General features: G+C 34.9%; 1 protein-coding gene across 2 annotated transcripts; it reads right to left on the bottom strand.

Moving 5' to 3' along the window:
* Window position 1: 1 nt before the first annotated feature.
* On the bottom strand, window positions 2-5136 carry LOC109338645 (ribosomal RNA processing protein 36 homolog). 2 transcript variants are annotated; one of them, XM_019575920.1, is made up of 9 exons: window positions 4807-5136; window positions 4049-4182; window positions 3773-3839; window positions 2530-2582; window positions 1274-1328; window positions 1116-1190; window positions 919-1036; window positions 359-405; window positions 2-255 (listed from the first exon to the last, which is right to left on the bottom strand). In XM_019575920.1, exons 1-9 carry the CDS (start codon window positions 4903-4905, stop codon window positions 151-153), a joined length of 753 nt encoding a protein of 250 aa, XP_019431465.1. In that variant the 5' UTR covers window positions 4906-5136; the 3' UTR covers window positions 2-150. The 2 variants fall into 2 exon arrangements, with proteins under 2 accessions (XP_019431465.1, XP_019431464.1); XM_019575919.1 differs by having other exon boundaries at window positions 4049-4185; window positions 4807-5091.
* Between the last annotated feature and the right edge of the window lie 11673 nt (window positions 5137-16809).

Raw genomic sequence — 16809 nt, forward strand, 5'->3', positions numbered from 1 at the left:
ATACCTAGGCATCAACAAGGACTATCATTTTGGATATTCAAAAAGGGAATATATGGTAGACAAAAGATACATAAACCACTTTCTTCTGTTCTTTTTTGGTCCTATCTACCAGTACTATTAGCATAGTAAAGAACCTTAAATATAACAACCTTATTCCATGCTGTCACCAGATCTACGATATGGCATGTATCTATGGTCCTTTGCAGCATTCCTCCTCCTCCTTTTCTCAACAAATGATTCAAGTTTGCCGGACGACTGAAAATGGTGTTAAGATAGAGTTAGTAGAAAACACTCATTAAATGACATGGTAACAAATGGGGATGGTGGCAAACACATAGAAATGTTCCGAGATGCATACCTTGAGATGATTATATTTTTCAACAAGCCTTTGCTTCCGGATTTCAGCTGCAAAGAACATAAAACAGAAAAACCGAGTCAGCATCTACACCAATGTTTCATTTGATTCCTATTTGTCTAGTATGAAGTTTATTTGTGCTTAGCACCACTTAACACTCATTTAGATTCATATGATCACCCCGTGTACCTAATTGAGAAGCGAAAACAAATAGATTGCTTTCAAATAAAGCTACATAGATATGGCTTCATATCCCACTGTGTTCCACTAACAGACTAATAGCATCATCACTAACAAACATATTGCCAATAATACCACCATCCATCAATGTGCTAAAAGAAGTTAACAGGAATTCTAAGTACTCCCAAAAACTGGAACTGTTCAACAGTCACAAGAGTATATCTAATCAAGCAGCATTGACTTCTCGTGTTCATATTTGGGGTTAAGGAGGCCCTTAAATTCTCTTGCAAGGCAAACAAAAATTAGCAAAAGCAGGAATTCCATTTCCAATATACGGAGAGAGAAGGGAAAGGATATGGGAGGAGGGAAGGGAGGAGCATTACATTTTTTAATATAAAAAGGACGTTTTCCCTGCTTTGCTGCTTCTCTCTCTTTCTTCTTGTGATTAGCCAATATCTTGGCATCAATATGCTTTGCTGAACCAGATTTCAACTGCTTATCCTAAAAAATATGTAAATATGATCAACATGTGTGACACTTCTGGAGGTATAAGACAAACTTCTAAAAGGCAAGTACTTACAATCCACGATAAACGTTCTTCTATTTCATGGATGCGCTCTGGATCTTTATATTTTCTCAAATCCTTCTTCAGAGCCTGTTACACATGAAAGATACCATCAACGGAATGTAAAAGAATAAGCTATAGACAAACTCTACCATTAGAATCTGTAATGCTACCTCTTTTTCAGCAGGAAGATCATTTTCAAATAAAAAGTTGTATCTCTTCCTAAACCTGCAAGGCCAAGTATATGTATTACTAGTGCTACATAGTTCCCATCATAGGAAATAGGGGAGCATTCAAGATTTCGTTAAAACACTTTCTTAAAATAAAATAGCAACACACAAATAACTTGCATTAAATTGTTCAAACAAATAATCCGGCAATAGTTGCAAAAAAAAGTATTAGAAAGCAAATGCTACCCCTACTAAAAGGAAAACAGACAGGCTATCATCCAAAAAGAAGATACTAGATGATACTCACAAAGAAACATGCTTAATTAATAATGTCCCCACAAATATATCCATTTACCAACACCCCAACTTGGACAATTTTGAAGAACATGCTTCAACGTCACTGTTGAATCTAATATAGGATAGCCTACATTAGACCATAGATTGATGATTCATGAAAACTTTTATAAATCAAATGCAGTTTTTTATCATGCACTAGAAATACATATCAGTATAATGATTCTATAACATTATTCATAGCAGAGACAATAAATTGACACAAGGCCATTATTTTTTTAGAGTAAATACCCATTTTAGTCCCTGATATTTTTCGACCTTACCAGTTTAGTCCTTCAAAAAAGAAAAGACCTGAAATGGTCCCCAAAAATTTCAAATGTAGGTCAAATTAGTAATTTTTAGCATGTTTTACAATACTTGGTAGGGACTAATTTGACCCCAAAAAGGACAAATTTGACCCACATTTGAAATTTTTGGGGACCATTTTAGGTGTTTTCTTTTTTGAAGGACTAAACTGGTAAGGTCGAAAAATATAAAGGACTAAAATGGGTATTTACTCTATTTTTTATAGAAAAATAATGTGGGGAAAAAATATTATACACTACAAATACATTTTCAAGGATAGTTGTCAAATTTGAGTGGGAGGACTTAAATTTTATCACAATACACAAGACCATCATGTGAACTTTTCTAATGACTGCTTTAACTATTCTCACAATATTGACTTCTTTACATGATGGTAGCTAGCTTTTATTCAAATAATGATCATAATGGAATGATACTAGGCTGGACACGCACTCAAATCTGAAAGGCAGACAGAACCAACACAGCTTCACACTATTATTGACTTTCTTGAACTGTGTCATTAAAATTATAATTGCAGCTAAAATCATGACATTTCTAAGAAAAGTTCTTGAGAACAAAAAACAAAAACAGAGGAAGGACATATCAAGAGGTGAACTTACCCATCGGTATCAAGTGTACCACAAAGAGATTCAAATCGCGGATCACGTACAACCTGAACATTATGGAAATAGTAATTCAGTAAAAGTATCCAGCTATAAAATATGGGAAGACCATATCCATATTCCAATACAACATAACTTCCATATCATATACTGCACAACCCCTATAGTTTGAAATTTTGTTAGTATCAAGGTAGTCAATTGTGGATAGCAGAGCATAGCGGCCGAACCCAAAAACACTATAGCGGGTAATGGGACAGCTGCTACAACTAAGAAAAATACATATGTACTTTATAGTCTATAGATATAAATACTGAAATAGATCATATCATAGACACATTCCTAATTAATAGTCAAGATAATAGTATTACATATTCTAGAATTGATCGGTTGGAGGCCATAATAGAGTTGTATCTCACAAAATTGAACCACACAAAGATGGTGTCAAAATTAGGTTCAATCAGTTTGATAAGAGAATCAACAAAGAGATGATGGGGGTAAACAGTTAGGCGCAAAAGAAAATTCTGCTTAGAAAAGACGGAGTATGTTGATGAAGATGTAAGCCGCCAAACATGTATACTGGAATTAGGAGAAATAAGAAGAAAGAGAAGGAAAAAGAAATGTAGAATAGAGTAAAAATCATATGACCTACGAAAATCAATGTGTTAAGTAGAAGGTGAAGGTTAAATTACCTAAAACCTAGGGAGGAAACCGACCTCCTATTAAAAAAAGAGGGCGAAAAAGACTTTTCCTCTCTGAAGTTAGGGTTCCAGTCGCAATAAAAACACATAGCGGGTTATGACCTGCTATTTGATCAGCGATTCTACCACTATTTGATCTGCTATAGACGCTACGGCCATCTATACCGATATCCACTGTGGCATAGCGGGAAATAGCAAAACCCTCCACTATAGCGTGCTATTGACTACCTAGGTTAGTATTTACAGAAAAGGACATTGCTATAATATACTTGCAGTAAACCAGCTCAAGTCCTAAATTTACACATGTGATAATGAAACCAGAGGCTTAACCATGGGTGAGGATGAGTGTGCACATATGAAACACACAAGTAACAGACTGTAATTGGCTATTACAGGGTACATCTGAAATATTAGAATACTTTGCAAGGAAAAGGCCCCTCTTTACTTGTTAGATTTTGAAAGATTAAACATTTGATGTGTCAAGGAAAAACATAAATATAAGCAGATAAATCAAACCGAATACTATCAAAAACAAAACTTACCTTCTTAGGAGCTTGTATGACCTCTCTAAAGGCAGCTACTGGCTTCTTGCTACTAGCCTCCATTGGCCTACGAAAACATAAAAATCAGTTATTTTGATATATTTCTTGGATACAAGAAAAACACTCTTTTGGCTTCCCACAGTATCTCCACACCCAAAGGGTGTAAAAGATTAATCACTCCAAGCAAGGAGGAATTGCGGTTTTGGTGGTCTACAAAACCAGAGGAATTGCCACAACATTTCCAGCATTGTTTAGCATTTCATTACAAATACATACCTGTTCTTGTTGGCCCTTTTCAAGTTTTGGTCTTCTCTGGGTTTCTGAAAAAATGCATGTGCACCATTTGAGCGAGCTTTCTGCAACTCCTCAAAGGTTACATCAGCCAGCTCCTTCCCTATCTCCTCCTCCTCCTCCTATCATAATTGAAATCTGTGACATATAGACTTTGTTTCCACAAATTTAAAAAAAAATGTCCAGTAAAGGAGGCTCTCATTCAACGAGGCCAGGGAGGGTAGATACTGCAAGTCTGTGATCTCTTGGTCATTAAGGTGGCTTTGCGAGTTGGGTTTTAGACATGAGATGGAAAGGTAAGATTTAAAGTTATGAGTTGTGAGATACACTTATGAGATGACACTCTGAAACCTTCAATTTCCCTTCATTCCCTCCATTACTCAACTTACAAACAAAACTTGAGGCTCCTTTGTTTGGGACTTGGTTTGAAGTCATGAAATACAATTATAATGACTCTCAAACCTTTTCTTACCATTACTTCCCCTCTGAAGCTAACTCGCAATTAGACTCGAAAGTCAGTTTGCGAGTTGATTATTTGGAGGAGAGAGAAAGTAAATGAAAGACGTGAGATGTCATAAATGTACTTTATTGCTATCAAGTCTTACTTTAATACAGTTCTCTCCAAAAAATCAACTCACAAACAGCGTAAAAGACACCAACCTTAGGGTTATACCGAGCCTCCGCGCCCACTACAAATTTAAATGAAAATTTAATAAATAAAAACAAAACTATAATTTACTCACATCTTCTGAGGAACTAGAAGAAGAAGAATCGTCAATCTCACTATCCTCGTACTGGGTTTCGCTGGAACCTTCGATTCCGCTGTTGAAGTATTTCTTCATTTTGAAAAACTTCGATTGCACAAGTTACTGAACGAAGTATTGATGAAAATTGGAGATAATTTGTGTGAATTGTGAGAAGAATTGATATGGAATTGCAACTGTGCAAAACCCAAACACAATGGACTTAATCGCCGTTATTATGTATTTACTGCGATTGAAGTGTTTTCCGGGTTGACCCGGTTTTCACCAGTTTCAATGGTAGATGGTTCGACCCGAATGTTAACCCTAACAGGTTTTACCCGAACACTTATATAACCAATAATAACACCTCCTAATCTAGGTATTTATAAAATACCTTTTTTTTCGTATTTATTATAAAATCTTTAAAACTCACCAAATACAAATGTCGATTCCGAATAGTGATCATTTATTGGGATGAACAATCACACATCTAAAAAAAATAATTCTTTATTTATAGGGTGAGAAGATACTTTTGGTAATACAAAAAAAAAGAAATTTCATATATCTTCTTTTACACTTATGATGATTAATGGGTTAACTTGAGAAGTATGCTTGAAAATAAACTAAACTGAGTTGAACTAGAGTTCAGTTTGATAAGGATTTGTTTAGCTCAAAACTCGACTTGATTTCAATACGAGTTATTTTTTAGTTCGAGTTTGGCTCAACCATAGTTCATAAACTATTCAGCTCAACTCGAATTGGTTCATTTAGACAATTCAAATAATTAATCCATTCAAAAAAACTTCACAAAGTTATATACATAAATATAGTATTATTTTTTATATATAACAACAATAAAAATAAAAATAATGCATAGGTGGTAGTATAGTAACAATAAATATAAAAAATAGTTTATATAATATCGAGTCAACGTATGAATTAAATGAGTCGAACTATATACAACTTAAGTTCGACTCATTTATTTAACGAGCTCAAATTCAACTCATTTGTTTTATAAACCAAGTTTGTTGAATTTCAAACGAATATTAGATTTATTCGATTTATTTTCAGCCTTTTTTTTCTATATTTCAACTCTACAAAAACTAGCTACTACAATAGGCTTTTAAACCTACAAAAAAAGTAACAAGAGCGTATAAAAGCAAGTAAAATGAATACAAAATACTTATATAGAGGAGTACATATAGAGTGAAACAAATACTTATATGAGTTATACTTATATTCCATGCGAAAAAGGCACAAGATTTTTTTGGGGTAGAAACATAGACACAAGATAAATTTGGTATATAGTGGAGCAACTCTGCCAATTATAAATAGTAATAAAGAGCTTCCATTACGTTAATGAATTTGGAACTCAGAGACTAACTTTTTCAACAGATATTTCATAAGACTTGAACCCGAGACTAAGGATGATGTTGTAGCGGAAGACGCATGGAGAAATTTAAATAGAGAAAATGACACCGAGAAATTAACGTGGTTCAGCAATTTGCCTACGTCCACGGTTGAAGAGCAACAATGATATTATCACCATGATAAAAGAGAATTACAAGTTCACTCAAGTGTTTCACTCACTTCCCAAAACCCAAGTACACCCAATATCACTCTCACTCACTTATATCTTAAACACTAAAATATTCCTCACAATATTAGAACAAGAGAAGAAGAGAGAATATGCACTAAGGCTAGAATATTGGTGTGTCTTACAATGGCTTGGAGCATTCCTATTTATAGCCAAAGCCTTGAGGATCCTATGGCCAAAAACAAAGATGCTTCACCACAACCTCTTCTTCTCATTGGCTACAAAAGAGGTTACACTATAGCCACTCATTTTACTTGGCCACAAGAAGGTTTCATCATAGCCACTTCTTTTGCCACATCATTCTCTTTTTCTTTTAAGCCAATATTTAATAAATCTTCACAAGACTATCATAACTATTTACATGTTGCTCTTTTTCATGCCCACTAGAGATTCTGGATATCAATCAGGTCCAGACAATGTCTGAACTTCGTTGTTGGAACTGGTTTCGTCATCATGTTAGCAGGATTATTTGCACTGGATATTTTCTCCAGTTTAACAATTCCTTTCTCAATGATATCTCTGATAAAGTGCATCCGAACATCAATATGTTTAGTTCTTTCATGATACATTGGATTTTTGTGAGATGTATAACACTTTGACTATCATAGTAGATGGTTGTGTCTTCTAATTGTATACCCAACTCTTCAATTAGACCTTTCTCCCAAATGGCTTCCTTTACAGCTTTTGTTACTGCGATGCACTCCGCTTCAATTGTAGATAAAGCAACAATTGATTGTAGTGTTGCTTTCCAACTAATAGTACAACCACACAGCGTAAATACATATCCATTGAGTGATCTTCGCTTATCCAAATCTCCGGCATAATCTGAGTCAACATATCCGATGACCTTACTTCCAACATCTTTGACTTTTCCATACAATAAGCCAATATCCATGGTACCCTTTAGGTAGCGCATAATCCACTTCACAGCCTTCCAGTGAACTTTACCAGGACTTGCCATATACCTACTTACCACACTTACTGCTTGTGCAATATCTGGTCTAGTGCATATCATGGCATACATAAGACTGCCAACTGCACTAGCATAAGGTACACTTGACATCTCCTCATTTTCGCTCTCAGTTTGTGGACACAAGGCCATTGAAAGTTTGAAATGAGACGCCAATGGAGTAGTGACTGGTTTAGCATTTTGCATGCCAAATCGTTCCAACACTTTCTCAATATACTTCTTTTGTGATAGAAAGAGCGTCCCTTCTTTTCTATCTCTCTGAATCTCCATTCCTAGAATTTTCCTTCCAGCTCCTAAGTCCTTCATTTCAAACTCTGAGCTCAATTGAGATTTTAAGCTTTTTATTTCTGACATGTTCTTACATGCGATCAACATGTCATCAACATAAAGAAGGAGATAGATAAATGACTTATTTGCCAGCTTCTTGTAGTAGACACAACTATCATGCTCACTTCTACAATAGCCATTTTCGAGCATGAAGGTGTCAAACCGTCGATACCACTGTCTAGAAGATTGTTTTAAGCCATATAAGGATTTCTTCAGTAAGCAAACATGATCTTCCTTCCCTTGAACTTCAAATCCTTCAGGTTGTTTCATATAGATTTGTTCCTCCAACTCACCATGCAAGAATGCTGTTTTGACATCTAGTTGCTCAAGTTCCATATCAAATTGAGCTACAATGGCAAGTAGGATGCGAATAGAGCTATGTTTTACCACAGGGGAGAAAACTTCATTGAAATCAATTCCTTCTCTTTGTGTAAAACCTTTGGCCACTAATCGCGCTTTGAATCTTGCATCTTCAACTCCAGGAATTCCTTCCTTCTTCTTGAAGACCCATTTGCATCCAACAACCTTTTGAGACTTTGGTCGTTTCTCAAGAACCCAAGTATGATTCTTATGAAGAGACTCAATTTCCTCTCTCATGGCAGAAATCCATTTGGAAGCTTCTTTATTGTTGATAGCTTCTTCATATGATTGTGGCTCACAATTGCTGATATCATCAGCAACATTTAGAGCATAAGACACCAGATCAGCATAACCATATTTCTCAGGAGGTTTTATATGTCTCCTTTGCCTATCCCTAGCCAACTGATAATGTTGCAATTGGGATACATCACTACTAGTAGATGCATCATGAACTTCTTCTTCTTGATCAAATGTATTTTCCTTCGTTGGCTCCACCTCAAACTCCACCTCAAACTCCACCTTCTCCGAGATACTAGGGTCTTTGTTTTCACTTGAAGACTCTTTATGAGGCTTTAGCATTTCAGCTTCATTAAAAGTAACATCCCTACTGATAATACATTTTCTTTTCTCTGGCCACCACAACTTATATCCTTTTACACCATCAGGATATCCAAGAAAAATGCATTTCAATGCTCTTGCATCAAGTTTTCCTTCTTTGTTATGAGCATATGCAGGGCAACCAAATATCCTCAAATTATCATAATTTGCAGGAACACCCGACCACATCTCTTCTGGAGTTTTAAAGTCAATAGTAATGGCAAGTAGAATGCGAATAGAGCTATGTTTTACCAAAGGTGAGAAAACTTCGTTGAAATCAATTCATTCTCTTTGTGTAAAACCTTTGGCCACTAATTGCGCTTTGAATCTTGCATCTTCAACTCCAGGAATTCCTTCCTTCTTCTTGAAGACCCATTTGCATCCAACAACCTTTTGAGACTTTGGTCGTTTCTCAAGAACCCAAGTATGATTCTTATGAAGAGACTCAATTTCCTCTCTCATGGCAGAAATCCATTTGGAAGCTTCTTTATTGTTGATAGCTTCTTCATATGATTGTGGCTCACAATTGCTGATATCATCAGCAACATTTAGAGCATAAGACACCAGATCAGCATAACCATATTTCTCAGGAGGTTTTATATGTCTCCTTTGCCTATCCCTAGCCAACTGATAATGTTGCAATTGGGATACATCACTACTAGTAGATGCATCATGAACTTCTTCTTCTTGATCAAATGTATTTTCCTTCGTTGGCTCCACCTCAAACTCCACCTCAAACTCCACCTTCTCCGAGATACTAAGGTCTTCGTTTTCACTTGAAGACTCTTTATGGGGCTTTAGCATTTCAGCTTCATTAAAAGTAACATCCCTACTAATAATACATTTTCTTTTCTCTGGCCACCACAACTTATATCCTTTTACACCATCAGGATATCCAAGAAAAATGCATTTCAATGCTCTTGCATCAAGTTTTCCTTCTTTGTTATGAGCATATGCAGGGCAACCAAATATCCTCAAATTATCATAATTTGCAGGAACACCCGACCACATCTCTTCTGGAGTTTTAAAGTCAATAGCCGTTGATGGACATCTGTTGATCAAGTAACAAGCTGTATTGACAGCTTCCGCCCAGAATTGTTTTGGCAATCCAGCATTTGACAACATACACCTTGTCCTTTCAAGTAAGGTTCTGTTCATCCGTTCTGCAAGTCCATTTTGTTGAGGAGTGTGCCTCACAGTATAATGTCTGACAATACCATGATCCTTGCAAAAGTTTCCGAATTGTCAGTTCTCAATCGCTTGATCTTCCTCCCAGTTTGCTTTTCGATCAAGGTTTTCCACTGCTTGAACTTCACAAATGCTTCACTTTTGTGTTTCAAAATGAAGATCCAAACCTTCCTTGAATAATCATCAATGAAAGTTAGCATATATCTCCTACCACCATGAGAAGGTACTTGGGAAGGACCCCACAAGTCAGAATGTACATAATCCAACGTGCCTTTTGTTCGATGAACTGCATTGTTGAATTTTATTCGACATTGCTTCCCAAAAATGCAATGTTCACAGAAGTCTACCTTCCCGACTTGTTGACCACATAGCAATCCTTGCTTGGCCAACTCGGCTAGGCCTCTTTCACTAACATGACCCATTCTTAGATGCCACAATTTGGTGACATCATAATCACTTGTTGATGAGACAGCAGCAACACCCGTGATTGTGTTTCCTTGTAGCATGTAGAGACTATTCTCTTTCTTTCCTTTCATTACAACCATAGCGCCTTTAGATATTCTTATAGCTCCACCTTCACCTTTGTAGCTATAACCTTTTGAATCTAGTGTTCCCAAGGAAATCAGATTTTTCTTCAATTCTGGAACATGCCTTACATCTGTCAACGTCCTTACGATTCCATCGAACATCTTGATTCTAATTGAGCCGATGCCAATGACCTTGCAGGGAGCATTATTTCCCAAAAGGACCTTGCCCCCATCTAAGGGTTGGTAAGTTGAAAACCAATCCTTAATGGGACACATGTGATATGAGCATCCAGAATCAAGTACCCATTCATCTTTTGAATCGTGCTCTGAGACTATTAGTGCATCTGCACTATCATAGTCATTTGCTACAGCTGCATCTCCATATTCACAAATCTTTTCCTTGCCTTTGCGCTCTGGACAATTCTTTCTTATATGACCTTCCTTATGACAATGAAAACATTTATACTTTCTAGGTTTCGCTTTAGACTTGGACCTAGATTTCCCTCTTTCACCAAATTGATTTCGCCTCTCTGTTCTTCCTCTGGCAAAAAGACTATCACCTGAGCCTTCAGATCTCGAATATGATACTCTTTTCTTCAGTTCTTTTGAGTGCAACGCCGCCTTTACTTCGTCTAAGGTCAGATCTTCTCGACCATACATCATGGTGTCGATGAAGTGCTCATAAGAACTTGGAAGGGAACATAGTAGAAGAATTGCTTGGTCTTCATCTTCAATTTTAACATCAATATTCTTTAGATCAAGAATAATTTTGTTAAATTCATCCAGATGATCTTTTATGGGTTTTCCTTCCTGCATTTGAAGGGTATATATTCTTTTCTTCAAATACAGCCTGTTGGTGAGTGACTTCGTCATATACAGGCTTTCCAGCTTCAACCATAATGAAGCAGCTGTATTTTTCTTCAAATACAGCCTATTAGTGAGTGACTTCGTCATGTACAGACTTTACAGCTTCAACCATAATGAAGCAGCTGTAGTTTCATCTGACACTTCTCGTAGAACTTCATCTCCCAAGCACAACAAAATTGCACTATGTGCTTTTTTCCAAGTTTTCATCCTTCTCATCCTCGGTCAGACTCTGCGGTAACTTGTTTCTACCTTCCAAGGCTTTTCCCAAGCCTTGATGAACTAGTAGAGCTTTCGTCTTCAATCGCCATAGGTTGAAATCATTTTCTCCATTTAATTTCTCCAAATCAAATTTAGCACTCGCCATGATAACCGTATACCAGAACAGTATCGTAGTCCGTGAACATACACCAGGAAAGCTCCCAGGAAAGAGAGGTGGGTCTTAACAGACACGCTTAAATACCAGGTCTTTCCTAAGACAGAACTTTCCTAGACATGCACTTTCACACTATTATACCTTTCTAGTAACAAGAACAATTCTTTTCTGGTGTGTAAGATCAGACAATGCTGCAAACACAGAGCATACTAAGAATTTTCTTTTAGATCGTACGGCTTAGCATGCAAGAGCTCTACGAGCTCTGATACCAGTTTGTTGATGCGGAAGACATATGGAGAAAATATAATAGAGAAAATGACACCGAGAAATTAACGTGGTTCAGCAATTTGCCTACGTCCACGGTTGAAGAGCTAATGATATTATCATATGATAAAAGAGAATTACCAGTTCACTCAAGTGTTTCACTCACTTCCCAAAACCCAAGTACACCCAATATCACTCTCACTCACTTATATCTTAAACACTAAAATATTCCTCACAATATTAGAACAAGAGAAGAAGAGAGAATATGCACTAAGGCTAGAATATTGGTGTGTCTTACAATGGCTTGGAGCATTCCTATTTATAGCCAAAGCCTTGAGGATCCTATGGCCAAAAACAAAGATGCTTCACCACAACCTCTTCTTCTCATTGGCTACAAAAAATGTTCCACTATAGCCACTCATTTTACTTGGCCACATCATTCTCTTTTTCTTTTAAGCCAATATTTAATAGATGACAAAAAACCCTGTACAAGTGGATACCCGCAGGTAAAACCCATACAGGCACGAGCACGATTCACAAACAGGTACCCACGTGTTTTACAAATGATTTTTAAAAACACCCCTAGTACATACGGGCGGGTAAGGGTATTATGGTACCCGTTATTTATATGTTTAATATATTATATATTTAATAAAAATAAATTGTAAACTATCCTAATATTCATTACACTATGTACATCTTTTCCTTTTCCTTTGTTTATATTTTTTACATTGTTTAGATCTTTTATTGAATTTGGTGGTGAATCACCCTATAAATATTATTACATGGGTAGAAACACACATGTATTGCAAGGAAAATATATATTTATTGTTAAGGAAATGAGAATAACAAATACACAAATAGAAAACACTAATAGATTTAGCATTTTGTCAAATATTCAATCAAAATGCATAAAAATAATTAAGTTTCATCTCATTTGAAACTTAATAGAAGTAGGAAGTTAAAAATTCATTTATAATATAAGAAACACGCGGGTACCTGACCTATGGCTATCCAAAATATCCGCAAAAACCCCACGCGTAGATACCCGTATGGATACAGACGAGTATGGGTAATGCTCTCCTATTTTGAAACAGGTAGCGGGTAGCTACTACTCATGCTCGCCCGTGGCCGTTGCCATCCCTACCTAAGATTTTGCTTAAGAGGAATCAAACATGTATTACTTTAACCAACACCCGTATGTAACTTGAGAGGTTGTATATGCATGATTACATATACTTTTGATTCAGATATTAGGAGATTCAAATTTTAGGAGATTCAAATTGGGGGTGTGCCTTTTAAAATCATATAAGTGGAGAACATGGTGAGGTGTTTTAAACACTCTAAACCTGAAAATTACTAAACTACACTGCATTGAAACAATAACAAAAAAGAATGATTGAAATGCTTTCTTCTTTAGCCTTCATTTGGTTGGGTAGAAAAAGAGAGGAAAAAGGTTAGGAGGAGAGGAATTGTAGAGAAAATAATATTTTCTCTCATTTGGTTGAGAAGAGAGAAATGGTGGAGAGACTAAAAAGCATGTGAGACCTATACAAAACCATCTCTCACAAAAAATGAAGAGAAAATTAGTGGGAAGTGTTGGATAGTATAAAATGATAAATATGACCTTGATATAAAATAATATAATAATGTCCCATTCTTTTTGGTATAAGAGTATTTTCGTATTTTCAAATATAATATTTTTCTCACTAAACTCGTTCTCATCTCTTTCTTTTCCATTTCACTCATATCAAAAAATATAAAAATATAGTTCTTTTCTCATTTATTTATTTCCCTTTTCTATCTCTTACATCTTTTTCTCTTCTCATTTTCTACTCTCAACCAAAGAAAGTTGGGTGTTTGATGGTATCACACACTCTATCTTTTGATGTTAGTTATTTTTTGGAGCACATTTTTTGTCATAAAAAGTGTGTTACTCTATATGTCACTTTTTCTATTTGGTCAGAAAAATACTTTATCATTAAATAATATATATTTTCCAACCAACCATAATAAGTGATACACTTTTGTGGTACAATAAATGTTGACCCATTATCCTTTTTGGAAATTATCTCATGTTCATCTTTAATCCAAATGAGAAGTATCATATTTTTGAAGGAATGCAAAAAAACACAACGTGGTTAAATATTTTAGAATTAATAATTCATGTCTACAAATTTATAGCACTTTCAATCTTAAATAATAAGAGTTGAGAGGTATGGACGTGTTTCATCAAGCTAGTAATTACTAAGATTTGTTACTATTCTTTAAGGAAAGCTCTAACAGTTAGAAATTTCGAAGTATGAAATTTTTTAAAATAGTGTTATTGGAATTTTTTTTATGAACACTATGCTTAATTTTCTCTCATATATAGGTGTGATATTTAATTTTGAACCAAATTGAAGACTCCATATTGGCTAATCATACACTTGACTAATATATAAATTATTTGATATTGTACAAAATATTTTAAAGAGTTTGTATCAATGTGACTTGTGAATTATATTCAATTCTTTTAGTTTAATGCTAAATATCATTGTAAAAACAATGTATGTTTTTATATGTTATTTAATATTCAATGAAATATATTAAAATTTTAATTTTAAGATATTTATTGATTGTGTACTTTAATGATCCTACAATGTGAAAACTTTGTTATGAAAAATTAGGATGTTACCAACCATCTCAAACCTAATAATATTTCGAATATGTAAGTTCATCATAAATTATATTTATTTTGTCTAGCAAATGACCTTTTCATAATAAAAAATTACATAGCCATCAATGTCTTTTGTTGTACTTTTCATATTTAAATATGAATTCTTTCCATATGGTTAAAAATACTAATAAGGTCACAATCTATTATTACGTACAGAAAAAAATATAGGTTTAAAATCTACCCATCATCAATGTAAAGTTTTTTATATTTTTAGTACATTTACCATTGATTTGTATTACACTGACAACGTAAATGTTTTTGGATTTAAATGTATATACTAATAATGTAATTATTTTTTACATTGTCAGTAAATCATTTATCAATCGTATATAATCTCTCAAACAAAAATAATACAAATCAACAAAAATGATAGATTGACAATATAATTTTTTTTACATTGATATTACATTAGTTTTAAACTCTTTAATTATAAATAGTACAGATGAACGAGGAATAATATACTGTTTCTAATATCTACACTAATAATACATAAATATTACAATATATTATTATGTAATGAGTTATGATATTTAAGTAAGAGGATTAAAAAATATGTGAAACAATTTTTAGGCCCAAGATGTGCGTGAGCTTCACGCTGAGCTTGTAGCTATAAAATGCGATGAACTAAGTCATTTATCAACGCAGGAACATGGAAACCATTTAATTCATCACTATGGGAAAGTCTTAGATCTTGCGACCCTTTATTATCCTTGTTAAAACTTAGAAATTAAGAGATAGCAAAAAAAACAAAAAACAAAGAAAGATTGTGTTGTTATTGATTCATCAACTGAGGCTATTTATAGCCTTTTGCAAAACATAAAAAATAATAGACCACGTTTTTCAAGCCAATAACGTGGCCACTAAAAACTGAAACTAAACAAATTTATTCTCCCTAAAGACTAGGACCAAATAACAAAATACTAAACAACTCTAACATTCCCCCCTTAAACTAACATTCCCCCTTAAACTAATGCATATGTATTTTAGTCTCGTTTGAGTGAGCAGGATAACTGCGTGTCTCGCTTAAGCGAGACACACACATCGATTTGGCTTCCAAAGTTGTAAATTGTCGCTTGAGCGACACCCTCTTACTCAGGCGATAGTCACATAACGATTTTGGCTTCTAAAACTGTAAATTGTCGCTTGAGCGACACCCTCTCACTCAGGCGAGACATACACTGATTTTGGCTTCTAAAACTGTGAATTGTCGCTTGAGCGACAACCTCTCGCTCAGGCGAGAGTAAAACTGGACGCTTTCTCATTCTCTTTAGTAACTTCAATCACTCCAAGCATGCCACAAAGTTTCTTAAACTGCTCCAACTTTATTGGTTTTGTCATGATATCTGCAATTTGATCATGAGAGTTGTAGTAGCTCAGCTCAACAACTCCATCATTCATCAAGTCTCTTAAGAAATGGAACCTCACATCAATATGCTTACTTTTCCATGAAACAATGAGTTTTTAGATAACTGCATAGTGGAGCTATTATCACACATAATTGTGGTTCCTGTCTTTTCTTCAACTCCAAATTTCTTCAACACCCTTCTGAGCAAGATTCACTAATAAGCACATAATGATGCTACTATATACTCTGCTTCTATAGTAGAAAGAGCAACCATTGACTGTTTCTTTGAGGACCAAGAAACACGAGCAGACCCCACCATAAACATAAATCTAGAAGTACTTTTTCAATCGTCTAAGTCACTGACATAGTCACTATCTGTAAAGGCTGTGAATCTCACATTGTTTTCTCATTACTTATAAACAATCCCAAGATCAATTGTACCTTTCAAGCACCTTAAAATTCTTTTTGCTGCAAGCTAATGTGATATAGTGGGACTAAACATGAACCTGCTTATTAGACTAACACCATATATTAAGTTAGGCCTAGTGACAATTAAATAGATAAGACTTCCAACCACCTGCTTAAATAGAGTTTCATCAACTCTAACGCTACCTACATCCTTGGACAACCTTGTACCTGTGACTATTGGATTCTTTACTGCATTACAACCTCCTCTGTTAAACCTTGCTAACACTTCTCATGCATACCTTCTTTGACAGATGAAAATTCCATATGAACCATGCTTAACTTTTATTCTGAGAAAATGTTTTATCCTTCCAAGTGAGACATATCAAATTTCAGCATCATTGAATTTTTAAATTCATCACACATGACTCTATCATTCTTAGTAAAGATCAAATCATCAATAT

The sequence above is a fragment of the Lupinus angustifolius genome, unplaced genomic scaffold (assembly GCF_001865875.1).
Source record: "Lupinus angustifolius cultivar Tanjil unplaced genomic scaffold, LupAngTanjil_v1.0 Scaffold_32_82, whole genome shotgun sequence".
In the NCBI taxonomy this organism is placed as follows: Eukaryota; Viridiplantae; Streptophyta; class Magnoliopsida; order Fabales; family Fabaceae; genus Lupinus; species Lupinus angustifolius.